The 17767-nt window shown below is 38.5% G+C and overlaps 2 protein-coding genes across 8 annotated transcripts; both read left to right on the top strand.

Moving 5' to 3' along the window:
- Positions 1–418: 418 nt before the first annotated feature.
- marchf2 (membrane-associated ring finger (C3HC4) 2) lies at positions 419–8982 on the top strand. Its single transcript, XM_079890151.1, has 5 exons — positions 419–589; positions 2890–3160; positions 3279–3483; positions 4346–4555; positions 5877–8982. Exons 2-5 carry the CDS (start codon positions 2985–2987, stop codon positions 6033–6035), a joined length of 750 nt encoding a protein of 249 aa, XP_079746277.1. The 5' UTR covers positions 419–589; positions 2890–2984; the 3' UTR covers positions 6036–8982.
- Positions 8983–10686: 1704 nt separating this feature from the next.
- Positions 10687–17694, top strand: hnrnpm (heterogeneous nuclear ribonucleoprotein M). Of its 7 annotated transcripts, XM_079891176.1 has the most exons (16): positions 10739–10928; positions 12004–12179; positions 13512–13564; positions 14176–14183; positions 14277–14370; positions 14471–14749; positions 14835–14988; positions 15095–15144; positions 15237–15297; positions 15389–15487; positions 15587–15628; positions 15998–16069; positions 16150–16254; positions 16348–16931; positions 17151–17202; positions 17298–17694. In XM_079891176.1, exons 1-16 carry the CDS (start codon positions 10891–10893, stop codon positions 17459–17461), a joined length of 2031 nt encoding a protein of 676 aa, XP_079747302.1. In that variant the 5' UTR covers positions 10739–10890; the 3' UTR covers positions 17462–17694. The 7 variants fall into 7 exon arrangements, with proteins under 7 accessions (XP_079747296.1, XP_079747298.1, XP_079747299.1 ...); XM_079891170.1 differs by lacking the exons at positions 13512–13564; positions 14176–14183 and having other exon boundaries at positions 10687–10928; positions 12004–12189; XM_079891171.1 differs by lacking the exons at positions 13512–13564; positions 14176–14183 and having other exon boundaries at positions 10690–10928; positions 11073–12189.
- Positions 17695–17767: the final 73 nt, after the last annotated feature.

The raw sequence follows: 17767 nt of genomic DNA, 5'->3' as shown, positions 1-17767 counted from the left end.
AGCACGTAAATTAAGCACAAAATTAAAAACCTAAACATTTTTTTGAAAAAAAAATTTTTTTTTAGATTAGCCTACATTTCTTAAACAATTTGGTAAAAACTAAAAAAGACGTAATAAAAGTGCACATTCTTATGCACAATACCGAAAAATTAAATATTACAGTAAGTAATGCGTAAACACATTTTGTTCACTATTGCTAAAAAATAAAGAAAGTGTTTAAGTTAAAGAATGATTCTCAAATCAAACCATATTTCCATCACAACACATAAAAGCTCCTCATGAGAAGTGAACAGTCATTAGAAACAACACCAACACCGAGCACTTCTCGGATAACGGTTATTCACAAAGCTGTTTACGTAAATTCCGAAGCAGCGCTGCGTACAGAAGCTCCTCCTTCTACGCTCTTGTCGTAAACACTACACAGCGCTAATCAGAGACGTCGGTAGGAGGCCGAACCGAGCCGAGTCGTTTGCTGAAAGGATCAAACCCAAAACAAGGCTTGTACTTTTACCTTATCGCTTGAAAACAAGTGTCATTTTCAAAAGGAATTCACATTTAAACACAATAGCTCAACATGGAGATTCAGAAGGTAAGATTAGACAAGAAATGTTGTTTTAATCTATAATCCCAGGCTTTGGTGGTATATTTTGCTACATGGCTAATGTAACTAGCAGCCTAATGCAGCTGCATTATTCCACATTCACTCTGACTGTGTCTTAATACGTATAGAATCGTTTTAATTTCAATTGAAACGAATAGTCTGAAATCTATACAACATTTAGCGCTGTGTTAGAGGACATTTATGTTTCATTTGCAGCTTGTGTTGTGTGCCAAAGGCCCACCCAAGACCAGTGTCAGACAGATCAAACCAGATCAGATGGTTTCAATGTGGACTGACACTATGGCAGCACAAGTAGTGGATTTAATATCTTGGGGGATAAAAATATAAAATACAGGGTATAAAAGTGCACGTTCTTACACTAAACTGAAAAATGAAATATTACAGGAATTAATGCATAAACACATTGTGTTCACTGTTGCTAAATTAAAGACAAGTGTTAAAGTATGATTCTCAAATCAAACCATATGTTTTCCATCACAACACGTAAAGCTCCACATGAGCAATGAACAGCCCTTAGATATAATAACAATAGGCACTTCTCGAAAGACGGTTAATCACAACAAAGCTGTTGACGAAAACTCTGAAGCAACGCTCCGTTTTCTATTTCTGTTTAAAATAATAGTCTGAAATCTATACATTGGAAGAAATGTGTGTTTAATTTGCAGTTTGGGGAGCCTTTAATCTAAAATGTGCATTTATGCTGTTCATTTCTTGTCTTTTTCTGTCCATATAGTCCCATGTTATGATGTTGGGTTGATTTAGATTTCATAGTCCAGCAAGTTGCCATCCCACAAAAGATGTGTTAAATAATGCTGTCTAAGGTAGACCGCTCACTAGGTTTTCTTTAGTCCCTTGACATTTTTGTTTTGTTTTTAATGTAACCTTCTCCCTTTAAATACTGTGGCCAGTTCAGGAATAATTTATGCAAGTTTATTTATTTGAAAGAATTAAAAGAGCAGTTTCATGTCTATCTTTGTATTGTTCAACTGGTTGAGGTTGATATGGGATTTAGAAAGTAATTTGTAATAAGTAATGCATTACATTTTAGAGAGAGTAGGTCTAATTAGTACAGTAATCTAATTACACGGTTGAAGATGCAATTAGTAGCTTGTGACTTTTATTGTAATTATGACTTACCCAACTTACCCGACACTGATTATGATGACACATTGTGTTAAAAATCCTCACAGTGTTTTAAACCTTGCCTGAATTTCTTCCGTGTAACACAAAAGGAGACGTTTTGAGGAATATCCAAGCTGCACTTTTTTTTGTACATAATGAAAGCATGTAGTGATTATGATTGTCAAGCTCTGAAATCAATTAAAATCAGGTTTTTGATTTTAAAATGTTTCTGAGACTAAGTTTGGATTATATTCTTTTTTGTGGGACTTTTATAGTGCATGTTTAAAAGTAAAATATATATATTTGTATTCCGTGTGTGTATATATTATATTTTGACTCGTCTATTGTATTCCTAAAAAAAGCAAAAAACATAATTACACTTACAATGCAAGTGAATGGGCCCATTTTTGGATGATGTAAAAGCACAAATGTGGAGCTTATAATTTTATTAATTCACTTACAATATTTTTTGTTTGAGCTGTAAAGCTTTTTAAATAATCATTTTAGAGTTTACCCCTGTAAAGGCCAATTCACGCCGCACAAACAAACGGCAACAAACTTAGCCGTTGATATTTTATGAAAAATAACTCATGCATGTTAAATTGTAAAACAAACAAACAAAAAAACATTGTTTTTGTAGCTATACTATTGAAACAGTAAGTATTTTATCATTTACAAATTGGCCACATTAATTTCTTTTGCAGGTATCTCAATGTAACACAGATTTTTGCTTCTTTTGTAAGAAAAGGATGGACAAGATATTTTTTGTGGCAACAAATGCTGTTTATTGAGCTAAACTTGTATTGAGCACGTAATATTTCGTTAATAGCTCAAAGTATAGTTATATAATTAAGGTGCAGTCGTGTTTTCTGTTCAGTGAATTTTTGTGAGTGAAATCAAGTAATTTCATTACGAATCCACACAATCTGGAAATTTGCATATAGGTGAGATATTTACTCATGCAGATTTTGCATTGGTTTCAGTTGGTCTCATGGATTCACAGCATTGACTCCTGTGTGGGCTGTGGGCTTCATACATCACTACACTATTGATGATAGACAATTTAGCATTTTTGCCTGCAAAATTTTGCCAGAACTGGCTGTTCCCCCTCAAAATTACAGTGTAAATGTTCCTTCTCTCTGCAGTGGTAGGGTCTTTGTGACTTGAGGTGTGGGAGCGAGGCTGCTCCCTGATTCCCCCCGGTGTTCCCCTGCCCCCCGCCCTCCTGGACGGCCCCGAAATGACCACAGGGGAGTGTTGCCACCTCCCAGGCTCCCTGTGTGACTGCACTGGCAACGCTGCCCTGTCCAAAACCGTGGAGGAGGCTGACAACCGCCGGGCCCAATACGTCACCCAGGTCACGGCCAAGGATGGACGTCTACTATCTACTGTTATCAAAGCCCTGGGCACCCAGAGGTAAACAATATTTTGTGTAATATTAAGCATGCAATTTAACATAGTATTGACAAATACAGTCACATGATTCTCATTTCCTTGACCTAGAGATAAAGCTGTTAACTTTGTTCTCTGTTAGTGATCGGCCAATTTGTCGGATCTGCCACGAGGGTCAAGACGTGTGCAACAGCGAGGGGCTTCTCTCACCATGCGACTGCACAGGCACGTTGGGCACGGTCCACAAGAGCTGCCTGGAGAAGTGGCTGTCCTCCTCTAACACCAGCTACTGTGAGCTGTGCCACACCGAGTTCACCATTGAGCGCCGGCCCCGACCCCTCACAGAGGTAACAAAGGTTAATGCCTTTAGCCACGTCTGCATGGCTCCGCCTCACTTTTCCATTGTACATTTACATATATAAAATTGTAATAATGATTGTCATTATTATTGTTGTTATTTATGCCATTTCTACTTCTGCAAAGTTATTTATTTATTTATATCCTTGATTTGTCATGTCTAATTAAGCTATACATGTCTCAGTTGAGAAATTATCCAAACAATGCATTTAAAGAAGTTACTTCACCTTTGAATAGCATTGTTGGGCACTTTTTTTAATTAAGCGGTAAAAATATTGTTCAAACTGGTCTGTATCTAAGAATGTCAATTGTAATATCGATTATTGATTTTGGGAAAAAATTGCTGTTTATTAGGGGTGTAACGATACCTTCATGTCACGATTCGATACATATCACGATACGATATTATTGCGGTACTCCCAAGACATGATGAAAGGTTAACTGTTGATTAAAATGCTAAATTTGATATTACATTGTGGGTGTAAATGAATAGATTTTAGACGAATATGCTTGCACTCTGTCACTGACTAGATATATTTAGACACATGATTGACAAATCAAAGATATATATAAATAAATAACTTTGTAGGCCACTTTTTACTGGTAACATAAGACATTTGGCATTATCAGGACCCACAAATATTCCCCCATTGCACTATTATTCATTATATTCAACGTTATATATAGTAGTTTAATGTAGTACTGACTCTCACACAGTAATTTTTTTTATTTTGGGTGAACTATCCACGTTACATATTGTTGCATTTTTGTATTGCAATATATTGTGAAACGATATTGTAACACCCTTACTGTTTATACATTATCACTAAACCTCACATCATCTTTCAATAGTGGCTTAGGGACCCGGGCCCCCGGAATGAGAAGCGCACCCTCTTCTGTGACATGGTGTGCTTCCTGTTTATAACGCCCCTGGCAGCCATCTCCGGCTGGCTGTGTTTACGGGGCGCACAGGACCACCTGCACTTCAACAGTCGCCTGGAGGCAGTCGGCCTCATCGCTCTGACCATCGCACTCTTCACCATCTACGTCCTCTGGACTCTGGTAGTGTATTAAAAACCATTCAAATGGATTTGCATGTTTTATTCAGAATGCTTAAATTGACTTGTCTGAACATGTCTGGGTCATATTTCAAAAATCTTCCCAAAATCCATAGAAAATAAATAAGAAATAATCCTTTGTGTTAATTATGTTTAAATTTTCCCATTACCTTGATGCAAAGAATTCTTGTTTATTAATACTGCAATGCAAAAAATATCTTGTTCTCTTTACCATAGTCCAAAAAAAAAAATCTTGTTCTCATTACCGTAATACAAATATTTCTTGTTTTCATTACTGCAATGCAAAAAATATCTCATTCTCTTTACAATAGTCCAGAAAAAAAATCTTGTTCTTATTACTGTAATACAAAGAATTCTTGTTTATTAATACTGTTGTGCAAAGAAATATCTGGTTCTCATTAACGTATTGCAAAAAATCTCACTCCTGACACTGTAACCACTCCTTTACAGTGTAAATCACGGTTGTCAAACTCAGTTCCTGGAGGATCACTGTTCTTCTGAGTTTAACTCTAACCCTATTTAAACACACCTGAACCCACTTATTCAAGGGCTGCGTTTTAACTGTACTTTTAGAAATACACTTGCGAACTTCTCTAAGCACTTTCCCTTGAGGGAATCCCCTCTGATGTTTTGAAGTGCATTAAACTTCAACTGGGCAAGGGAAGTTTATTTGGACAGACCCTCGACCCCTTGATTTTGACAGAGGGAGTGAGTCTACTCAATATGTACACTTCAGGCACATCCATAGACCACAATGCAACAAGATTGTGACGTCACACAGCAGATCGCGATTAAAGGTAGGGTAGGCAATTTGTTTTTAAACACTTTTTGTTATACTGGTTGAAACTCTCTAAAAGTGGTCTAAATATTAAAACATGTTCATATATCTTCTGTGGAAGTCTCAGGACCAAAAAATGTTCGTCCAATCATTGCATTCTGTCTGAAATGTTATTGCAAAAATCTTGTACTTATGAGTCATTCTGATTCTCAGAATCTGATTCTCATTACCGTAATGCAAAAAAACCTATCTCATTACTGTAATTCTTAGAAAATACAAATTGTTTACTGTTATATATAGTAATATTTTTTTGTAATGCCTTAAATTTATTCTGATTTTAATACAAAATCATCTTTGTGTCCTGACTGATGATACTCCAGAATGAGAGTTGGAGGGAATATTCCTATAATTTCTTTTTTCACATTTGTTTTCTTTTGATTTTGCCATGAAATGTCACCCAGGCATGTTCTTCATGAGATTCACCATTCTAATCTCTTAAACCAAAAAAATTGTCCTTGTTTTGCAGGTCTCATTCCGCTACCACTGTCAGTTGTACTCCGAGTGGAGACGAACCAATCAGAAAGTCCGCTTGCTCATTCCTGACACCAAGGGTGCACACTCTACCCAGCATTCCCTGCTTTCCACAAAGCTGCTGAAAAAGACAGCAGACGAGACCATAGTATGAGAGACGTGGTGCAGGGGAACGTGGCCCGATCGCGTGGTATTAGCGTGCTTCAGGTTCTCGACGCGGCGTCGTCAACTAGAACCGCGGCACTTTTGGATGCATTCTTTTCTATTTAATCCTTTTTATCTAAATATGTGAGCACTTCATTTATTTTCATTTTTTTGTTCATCAGTCTCTTTTAATGTTTTTTTGAGCCTTTATAAGTGTGTTGTTTTAAAGAAACCTTTTATTTATTTGGGGCTTGAACAGCCAGGCTGAGGCCCCATACCGTTCAGTATGCATTGTATTTGAAACAATCAGAAATCTAACTTATGTGTATAGACAATTCCTTTGAGCACAGCGGCGAGGGATTACGACTTGAGTACGTACGGCTGCTGAAGCTTAAAACCAAACCTTTCTTTCATTTTTGATGTATTGTTTTTCTACTCATCTACCTTCAAGTACTTTCCATCTTAACCCGACGGAGTCGCTCCTAAGCGATTCTCGCGAACTTAGTCCTCGTGGCTCCTATACGATTTAGTCAATATAAATGTATAAATATATACACACTAAGTGAACGAGTAAGCTCTAAGCTTCAGTTGACCTGAGTATTTAGGGTACTTTGTTAGGTGTCCTGGGCAATGAATGTGGAGGCTGATGTATTTCTGCTGCGATGTAGCGGATGTTCAAAATGTAGGCAGTTGATGAAAAAAAGAGTGCAATAACACGCCACCATTGGCATGATTCTGCCGTGGACACACGCAGGTTTTCATGCATGCCTATTTCATTTTACAAATCTCATCAAATTGGTGACTGTTCGTGTCAATTTTGCGTACGAATCGAAGGCTGTTTTGTCCAAATCGAATGGTCTCCGAACAACGTAAAACAGCACAACGGTGGTTCTAAAGTCGTAGCACTTTCTGACAACGTAGCCTAGATGTGAGCTGATAAAATGTAGATGCGTGTACGCTTTTTGGGATGCAAATGTGTGGCAACTTTCTTTGTTGTTGTTGAGTTGTGGTAAGTGCAGATGCAAACAGACCTCTACAGTTCATTGTTCTGAATCACTTTCAAATGGCTCTAATACATTTTTTTTTTTCCTTCATTTTCAGTATGTTTGAAGACGAATGTGTATGTGTGTTTACAGTGTGCATTTTGTAAGCTCTGGCTCTTTGTGCTGTTTAGTTAGTATAAAATGGCTGAGGTTAAGAATGGCATACTTGGAATTTTGTAGCAGTTTATCTTGTGAAAGATGCAGGTCAAGCAACAGAGGAAGTCAAACATCATTGCCAGACCAGTAATAAAACCGTCGTCCATGAAAGCAAAGGTGTCTTTTAGCTGTGTGTCGTATTGGTGCAAGAAGAATCTGCAGAACACCAACCATCAGAGCTTTTAGTTCCCTACAGTAATGTAACGTGTAACCTGTGGGAATGGTTCTTTGGGATACGCAGTTTTGTAATAATTGCACATTTGCCACTCCTAAAGTAGACTTTTTGCACCTTACGCTGTGGAAGATCTAGGTCTGAAAGTGCGCAAATTGTTTGAGGCTTGAACTTTTGGCGGTAAAGGTCACTAAAGTAATCGTTCACCTGAAAATGTTATTATTTACTCACCTTAATGTCGTTCCAATCTTGACTGCTGTTATTTGAATCGTTTCATTACTGCTACATCTACCGCCACATGAACCATGTGCTTGTTTCCAAGTCCATATGATAGTTTGGTGAGAGAACCAGAACAAAATTAAAGAGGGACTCTTTCCTGAAGCTCTGAAATCTAATTTGCATTTATGTTTAGTGTCAGAAATGGCTGATTTGCCATGCCTAGTTGATTTTTGAAAGTGAATTACAGCTTAAATTTTGGCCTTTGTGTGAATTCAGAAGAGTTGGAATATAGTGCACAAGTTGTATGGACCACTTTTTTAATAACCGCTCTGGAAAACATCTGTGGGTTTCACATATAAAAGATTGGAACAACATGAGGGTGAGTAAATAATGACATTTTGTTGAACTGTTCCTTAAAGCTAATAAAATGAGCTACCTAAGATATGTAGGTCCATACATTTTTTTTATTGTAAATTCTGATGCGTCTCAATTGTAAATGTGTAGATAAACTGATGTCTCTGTTATTAAGAAGTGTTGTGTGCTGTAGGTCCAGGGTTCTGTGTGTGTGTGTGTGTGTGTGTGTGTGTGTGTGTGTGTGTGGAGCAGACAGGCCCATGAATGTCTGGATTATTTGCTGACCACTTTTTTTTTAAAGAACGCAGCTGATCGGCCTGCGGTTAGACGCTTGTAGTTCACGCGGCGGCGCGGCGCTGACAAAGTTCAGTGCCAAAATCAAGTGAGTTTGAAACCAAAAGGTGTTTCTGTAGTTGAAAATTCAAACATGCAAATGTTTTCCCCTCAAATTCATCCATCCCCCCCGTCTCCCATGAGCTCATTTTGCTTTGGAGAATGGGAGAGATGTCACCAGAGGAATAAAAACTTTAATGCAAAACCGTGTTCCTCTCTAAATGGATTTTTTTGTAAGGGAAAAAAGTTGTGCAATAGATACACAAAATATGATGGCATTATTTGTTGATAATTTTGGTCATTTTAAAGGGTCTTAGGAATAATCCATCTTTATCATTGTCCTCTTTCCCATTGCTCTTTTGTGTTGATTTGAACCATTATTTCAAACCACAGAGGTTTAACTAGTGGTCTTGGATCACCAAACGACAGGCAACTTTTCCAGCTTACTGCTAACTTGAGGAATGCTGTCTCATTGTTGTGCTTCCACCTGCTTTCTTCACTTTTTGGGCCATACCCTGGTTATTTTGCAATGTAGGCAAATACATCAAGAGTGCAATTTCAAAAATATTACAATGCAATTCTTACCTATAACCTTAACAATACACGTATGGTATAGACATAGATGTAGATGTTGTTGCATATGAAGGACTTTTGGAGGAGAGGGACAATGTTGAACTCATTTTATTTTATTTTTTATTAACTTGCAGTGGATGCCAATGAGCTGGCCACAATATGCAACCCTGCAAGAGCAGTTCAGCAGCTCAAATGATGTTAATAAAACCAAACTTATCTGTTCCTCCAATGCATGCTTTCTTATTTAAATACAATGGCACTTTCACTAATTTATAATGGAAATGCGGTTTCTGTTGTAAATTTCTGAGTTTTTTTTTTTTTAGCTTTTGTTGCCGTTTTAAAAAGGAGACATTTACAAAGCGGATCTGAACTTAGGCTAATTGTAAACATGTTCACTTAGTTTGTTGATTCAGTTGAAATATCTCTAATTTTGCCAGTGTGTGTTTTAATGTATTCATACTGTATATCATTTTGCTTCTGTTTTGTTTTCATTTGTTCATGGAGCACAGGATTTTTATCACTCTGAACTTTTGCAAATACTACAATGTTTATGTTGTGCAGTGGCTAAGAGAAAGATGTCTGTAATGTCCTCACCAAAATATGTTGGTGCTTTAAATCAGCCAAGAAAAGTGTGCAAAGCAAATTAAAAATGATGCTCTGGATCTGATAACTGTGCGGTTGTTGTTTTTCCCCCCACCAAAGTGTCATTTCCACAACATCTATTGTTTAATAGCATTCTGTGATGGAAATGACATTTCAAACATTTATGGAAAAAAACATGACAATCTCATGCTAACAGATACTTACATAATTTGCATTATGTGTATACTAAATGTAAAGAAATATTTTCCACACGTGCATCATTTGACAAAATAACAGCTTGAATTGAAGTGACAAACAATATATGATATTTACCTTGATTCCTTCTCACATATTTCAACTTTTCACCACCACTCTTTGATGATACACAAATGTAACTTTTGAAAATACTGTACATTAGAAGCAAAATTGTTCAATGTGGCGGAAATTATGGGAAAGCCACATTTTTTAATAATAAATATTGAATGATTATTTCACTCTTTGATTAGAAGGTGGTTTTAAACATTTAATTTCGTATTTGGTGTATTTATTTCCATAGATCTTCAAATAACAAAAAGAAGAGATTGAAACTTGTACATAGAAAACCACCCATTAAAGGGATAGTGGGAACACTTTACAATAAGGTTCATTAGTTAACATTAGATAATGTATTAACTAACAATGAGCAATACATTTGTTGCAGTATTTATTCAAGATTAATAAATGCTGTAGAAGTATTATTCATTCGTAGTTCATGTTAACTAAGGTAGTTAACTAATGGACCTTATTGTAAAGTCGTGTTACCGGAATAATTCACCCAAAAATGAAAATTCGGTCATAATTTACTCACCCTCAAGTTGTTCCAAACCTGTACGAGTTTCTCTCTTCTGCTGAACACAAAAGAAGGTATTTTGAAGAATGTTGGTAACAGTTGATGTCCCCCATTGACTTCCATAGTATGGGAAAAAAACATACTATGGAAGTCAATGGGGCCCATCAACTGTTTGGGTCCTGACATTCAAAATATCTTCTTTTGTGTTCAGTAGAAGAAAGAAATTCATTCAGGTGATTTCTGGGTGAACTATACATTTAATGTCATAATATAATGATTATAACAACACCTACTTACGGGCCGCGTTCCTGTACGTTTTGAACGAGAACGCGCGTCACACATTGTTTCCCATCATGCCTTTCTTCGCCTCCAATATCAGCTTCGCTCCCTTTGCGTCGCCGCCATTTCACCAGACGAAGGACTCAAGCAGCGGCTGAACATTATTTGCAGTAGAGGAGAAACATCACCTCACCGAGACAGCAACACGTCTGAGCATTGTTTTTACGACTTTAAATTCGTGTTTATCTTTATCTAGACGTAGTCTGAGTGGTTTAGAGCAGCTTTATCTGAAAGAGGAGGAAAACAGCAAACATCTGAAGGCAAAATGTCGACTGAGGCTTCGCCAGAGAAACCAGGCCAAGGGTAACGCGACAACTGCTTGTTTTTTTTTTCTCTACACGTTTTGCTTCTTATATGTTTAAAATAGTGTTAGATGTCGAGTGCATTTTTAATGATAATAATCGTAATAGTTCAGCTGCAGTAAAATATCATGGTTTTTTGCTTAAGGACAAAATCGTTTGGTTGGTTCATATCCTGCTGAAACAAAGAGTCGTTGGATTCCCAACGGCAGGAAACAAGCTAAGGAAACATCATGCATGAAATGTGTTTTATACACGAAATTAAGCATATAGACGACATATGAAACACTTTTTTTTAGGTAACAAGCACAAGACGAGCGTCCTTTGTTTGCTGCTTGGCCTAACGTTGCATGTCTGTTAAGATTGTGGCCCTCGTTATAGTAATGAATTGATTTTTTTAAAACGCATTAACATCTAAGAAACCGTTCACTTAAAAATATTATTTTATATATTTTAAAAACTCAATCAATTTATGATAAATTTGATCTACTGAAATGTAATATTTACCGGTTTCTAACAGTTTCACCTATCTCTGTAACTGCGATCTCAACCCTGTTGCTAGGCTATTGTTAGATAAAACAAATATTATTCTTATATTAATGCCGAATATAATTTCGGAAACAACAAAAACATTTGATATTTAACTAGATATAGTGATGGTTTAAAATGACACAATGTTCAACCCTGTTAGAACTTATTTCTTTAATACATTTTATTTCTACACTAAAAATTATTGCTGTGATTATCACAACTTCAAATTCAACATTAGAATAAGAAATAATGTGTTTCAAGTTAAAAAAGTATGTGTTTGTGCTTGACTTAAAATATTAAGGTCAGGGAACTTTAGTTTAGTTAAGTTGTATATTTAAGTTATCCCAACAAATTTTAAGTTGTTATAACTAATTGCAGACATATTTTTACAGTGTATAACACAGAAAACGTGTCACAAATTGAGTCTTTAAATTTTAGGGTGGAAAAATTAAAACTCTGTACAATGAATAAAAAAACACAACTGCTCACACAAAATGTAGTTTTATCTCCTTGGTTTGTTGATTTTGCATGTTTTCTTTTCCATACAGAAATTCAGTGAACGGCAAGTCCAACCATGAGTCGAGAAAGGAGAGGCCCCAAAAGCGTGGTGGTGGGGGACGATTTGAACCTTACGGAAACCCCAACAAGAGATACCGTGTGTTTGTCAGCAACATTCCCTATGATGTTAAATGGCAAACGCTGAAAGATCTCATGAAGGAAAAAGGTAAGGTTTTGTGCTGCTTGGTTGTATATCCCAGGTTAGGTTAGGACCTTTTTTAGTTTTGGGGGTTTTGAAGGTGGCCAACTACACAGTTGCTTTAGGTCAGAGGATAAACATCCCATCATGGGGAAGTGGTCTTGGAAAAAAAGGCTGTTCGAAAAGTGTCTTGAGGGAAAAAGGCTGTTGTGGAAAAGTTAAATTATTCAAGATTCCTAATGTGGCTTGATGGCACTTTAAACTTGTGCGAACTGCACATACATTTAGAACAGAGTTTAATCCATTCATTTGAATCTGATGCCATCAATCGGTCTCTTTGGCTTTGGAGAAAGTGTGTAGATTTCACCCTAACCTGTTGGATAGTATTTCAGAACAACCCATGAGTGGTCACATTTTTTCCCAATCCATGTGTAGTACCCCCTCCATGCCTAATGAATCTTACGCATGGGGAATTTCATGTGGAAATTGTTGCTTGTAGAATTAAATTGCATTTTCTTTTTTAGGTTTGCCAGAGTGAATGTTGTTGCAGCAGATCTTCATTATTGTGCCCATAAAAAAAATGGATGTGTGATTGATTTCTGGGGGTACAGGTCTACAGAGTAAAGCAGCTTCTTAAGCTGGTCCTTGTTTTATCTTATGGACAGACGTTCTTGCTGGAGAAATGCCAGGTGGTTCTTCGATGTAGTTTTTGACAAACAGACTAGACCTTGTTTTGGTTTGCAGTCTCATCGGATGCAAAGTCAGCATCTAATCCTATTCTTGAGTGTTCATCCAACGGGACTTGTTGGAGCTGGTTTGGCTAATCGATTAAATTCAAGAGTCTCAATGCCAATTGTTTAGTTGGGAAGCCAAGTTGGTTCCAGGTGGATGAGGTTTCAGTTTCTGTAATTTCAAAACATTTATTTTATAACATAGGTTTCGCTATTTTTATTTAGCTACTTTTTTTTATGCCTTATCGACACGGTTTAGGTGTGTTGAATGTTTTGGAGGTAGCCGAAGACGTGTTAACCTTAACAGACGTTTTCATTGACGTCCAACAAAGGCCTTAGTTGGCAATCCATCCAATTTTCAATGGCTCGGGAGGTAAAATCCTTTTGGTCAGTCTTGGATGTTGAGGATCCCAGCAAGGACAGCTTAAGAAGTTTTCCTTAACATTTTACAGCTTGCTTCTTGTAGACCTGTACCAGAATTTGTGCTGCTGAGGTGCTGGGGGAGGAGGCTCTGGACTCGCAGGCCGAGCTCACTCTCACCGTCCCCCCGTTTGTGTCTGCTCTAAACCCCAATTGTTCTCTCGGCTTCTCTCCCCTTGGTGTGTGTCGTCTGGAATCTGATTTGTAGTGGGTGAGGTAACGTACGTGGAACACTTAATGGACGGAGAAGGCAAATCAAGGGTAAGTGCAAGAGACGAACCTCCCTTTGTCCGCTTGAGTTCTTACATGTACTCTTAGATTTTAATGTGGGATGTTCAGGACTGGGTTGAGAGTTCAAAATGTGTTGTCTTGGGTGGCATTCGAACAAAAATGGACGCCGACTGCGGTTCTGTGTGGAACCAGTTATATAGTAATTCTGGTTTTTGTTTGATTTAAGAGGTAGCTTTATTGCACTGCGAGTCTCATTTCGGACTTCAGGTGGTGTTCAGTAACTAAACAAGGATAACATGGCGTCAATGATTTGTTGAGCGAATCTAGTGGGATAACAACAGAAATGGAGCTTGAATGTGTAATTGGAACTGAAGGCCGGTTGTGTATTCTGGTCAATTAATCCTGTCAGCCATTTTGAGTTTGGATGTAATTATGCACTAAATGTAACTGTTTGAACACCACAGAGAAGTATTATATGAATAAATACATATATTTTTTTTATGAATTTAGTGTGCCTGGAGTATTTTTAAAGGTTTCCTGAGTCAGTTGTCATTGATGTCCTGTGGCTTTTTTTCTAATTGTCTCTCTCATTCCCGTTTTATTTGTCCGTTCATCCTGGCTGGTGTGCTGACTGAACAAAGGGTTGTGCGTAAGTATCATTCAGCCCATCGATCATTTCTCATTTGTCTGTTCTGCACTTCTCTTGCTAACACTTTTTTTTTTTTTTTTTTTCTTCTTAAAGTGTGGTTGAGTTCAGAACTGAAGAACTCATGAAAAAGGCTGTAGAAAAAGTCAACAAACATGTCATGAATGGCCGTCCTCTTAAGGTCAAGGAGGTGAGTGCATCTTGTAGATGGGAAAAAAAAACAACCTGTGCAGCATTTTTTTCTATTGTTCAGCCCAATTATAAATAACCCCCCTGTATTTCTCTCTCAGGATCCAGATGGAGTGATTGCCCAGCGTGAAGCTAATCGGGCGCACGGGGGTGGTGGTGGCGGCGGCGGTGGACCACCAGGAATGGGTGGAGGAATGGGAGGAGGCATGGGTGGAGGAATGGGAGGAGGCATGGGTGGAGGCATGGGAATGGGCCCAGGTCCTGGCGCTCCTCCACTGGTCAACATCCCTCCCAGTCTCATGAACAACCCCAACATTCCCAATGAGATAATCCATGGACTTCAGTCTGGAAAAATCGGAAGCACCATTTTTGTGGCCAATGTAAGAATTTGAATTCACTGTGTAACCAAACGTTGAGTTTTAAAACGTGAACCATGATTGTTCATATGGTATCTTGTCTGCACAGCTGGACTACAAGGTTGGCTGGAAGAAGCTCAAAGAGGTGTTCGGAATGGCTGGAGTGGTTGTGCGTGCTGATATCCTGGAGGATAAGGATGGGAAAAGCAGAGGCATGGGAACGGTCACGTTTGAGATGCCCATTGAGGCGGTTCAAGCAGTCTGTATCCTTTACAATAGCTTTTAATATGTGGAATTGGTTGGAATAAGGTCATTTAATGTGCAAATATAAAATGTGCAATGCTTAAAGTTTTCCTTAATGGATGTTAGCCATGTTCAACGGACAGCTCCTCTTCAACAGGGTCATGCATGTCAAACTGGTAAGTAAATCATGTAGGTTTAGCGATACATTGGTAATATGATTGTAAGCTCATTAAAATCTGCCTCTTCACATCGGTCATTGTATTTTCAGGATGAGAAATCCCTTCCCAAAGGTGACTTTGCACCCCCAGATCGTCCTCCAGCACTCCCTCGTAAGTGTTGACTTCACGTTTGCCATGTGAACAGTCATCTTGCAATTGGCTAGTTTTTTTCCCCTAAACCAATTCCCACAATCTCATGCAGGTGGTCTTAGCGGTATCGGTCTTGGTCTGGGACCCGGCGGTCAACCCATCGATGCTACCCAGCTCAACCGGGGTGGAATGGGCAACATGGGACCAGGAGGTAAAAGCATGTCGCCTGTTGAATCTTTTGGATTGTTTGTGCTGCATGTACACTGACCATCATTCCCCACCCCTCTCCATGAATTAATTTTCTTTATAGGAATGGATGGAATGGGCTTTGGTGGCATGGGTAGAATGGGAGGTATGTGTTTCTCAGGACATCTCATCAGCCATTTTTTTCTTTTTTTTGCCTGTTTTGGACATTTTTATAGATCTGGAAGGAACCTGCAGGGGTCTGATTTGCATGCCATAGTTCAAATGGCGGTCAGTCCGTTTGGATGGGTGGTATCCAAACTGCATTAAATACTAACTGTGCAGTAACTCCTGAGCAGAAGAGTGTTATCTTCAGCGTTTTTAAATATATTTAAGTCGCTACATTTTATTTAAGCAAAAATGTGCTTATTTTATGTACTAAATCGATTAAAAAATGTTTGCGTAGTTTATATAGTATGAAAATTACATGTATATGAAAAGTATATAGTATGTAATTATAATTTTTTTGATATTTCAGGGATGGATAATTTTGGAGGAGGTATGAACAACATGGATCGTTTTGGCCCATCTGGAATGGGAAGAATGAATGGTAAATGCGTTTACAGTTGTTGTTTTTTAAATCTCGTTTGCTCTTCAGTTTGAAACCTTTTTTTAAATTTTTTATTGCAGATATGGATCGTGGAATTGGCGGTGGCTTTGATAGAGAATTTGGTGGTCGCAATGATATGGGAATGTCCCGTAGCAACTTCGGAGACTCTTTTGACCGAGGAATGGGTTAGTGATGTTTAATCTTTCCTCTTTTACATTTATTAAACAATTTTATTTAAAAGTTTATATATTTAATTTTGCTTTTTAATTGATTGCCAGGAAACACCATGGGAATGGATCGCATGAATTCTGGCATGGACCGGCTTGGTGGTGGCATGGACCGCATGGGAGGACTAGACCGTATGGGAATGGATCGCATGGACCGCATGTCTGATCTGGACCGGTTAGGAACTGGCTTCGACAGAATGGGTTCAGGGCTTGACCGGCTAGGGCCCAGTATGGATCGGCTGGGATCAGGCATCGACCGCATGAGCTCCAGTGTGGACCGCATGGGCCCTGCAGGGTTCGACCGCTTGGGCCCGTCCAGCATGGATCGCATGAGTGGCGGAATGGACTTTGCCTCTCCTATGGGTATGGACAGGATGAACACGGGCCTCGACCGAATGGGTACAAACTTCGACCGCATGGGCTCCGGTGGCATGGACCGCTTCCCCTCTTCAGGTCTTGACCGCATGGGTACCAGCATGGATCGTATGGGCTCTGGTGGCGTTGGTGGTCAGTTTGATAGACCTGCTGATATGGACCGCGGCAACTTCGGCACTCCTTTCAGTGGGTCTGGACAAGGAGGTCCAGGGGCTGGTGGAGCCAATGCCAGGAAGGGCTGCCAGATTTTTGTCAGAAATGTAAGCATTTTATCTTACTTTTTTAAAGATAATCATAAAGAAATGCAGGAAAGCATGTATGATCACAAACTGTTGTTCCAAAGTTTACACATTAGGATTTGATTGGAAAGTAAAAAAGTTGATATTTGTTCCTGCCCACACGGCCTTTGCTATATATTCTTCCAAATGTCATATATAAAACTTTGCCCCATTTGTAATGTAATTGTCTATTTTTTACAGCTGCCCTTTGACTTCACCTGGAAGATGTTGAAGGACACTTTCAATTCATGTGGTGAGACTTTTTTTTCCATGTATAGCAAACCCATCCATTTTCTGCATTGACGCTTCTCGTTTCATTAATCGTTATGATGTGCATCTTTCTACCAGGCATTGTGCAGTATGCAGACATAAAGATGGAGAATGGCAAATCCAAGGGCTGTGGTGTGGTGCGCTTTGATAGCCCGGATACTGCCGAGCGAGCCTGTCGTACCATGAACGGCTACCGGCTCAATGGACGAGAGATTGACGTCAGGATTGACAGAAACGCGTAATTGTCGTCTTTTGCCTTCTGCATATGATTCCCTCCACCCCACTCACTATGCTTTCCAATTGATTTGTCAAGTTACATATTTGTATTTGTGCCGAACGGTACACTTTTAGTTTTGCTTATGACTTTTAGAGACCAAATGTTTTTGTTTTTTTTCTCCCCACTTTTTATTGTGATGCTTTCCAAGAAATTGCCTTTGTTAAAGGTTTGCTAATAAATCTCAACATTGAGAACTTACACAGTGATGTGTGGTCATTTTTAGTCATGTCATTATCTCTGCAAATCTGGTGCGGCTACACAAACCTGGCTA

Source organism: Squalius cephalus (assembly GCF_949319135.1).
Source record: "Squalius cephalus genome assembly, chromosome: 13".
Lineage (NCBI taxonomy): Eukaryota > Metazoa > Chordata > Actinopteri > Cypriniformes > Leuciscidae > Squalius > Squalius cephalus.
This window is presented reverse-complemented; position numbering and strand designations above follow the sequence as displayed.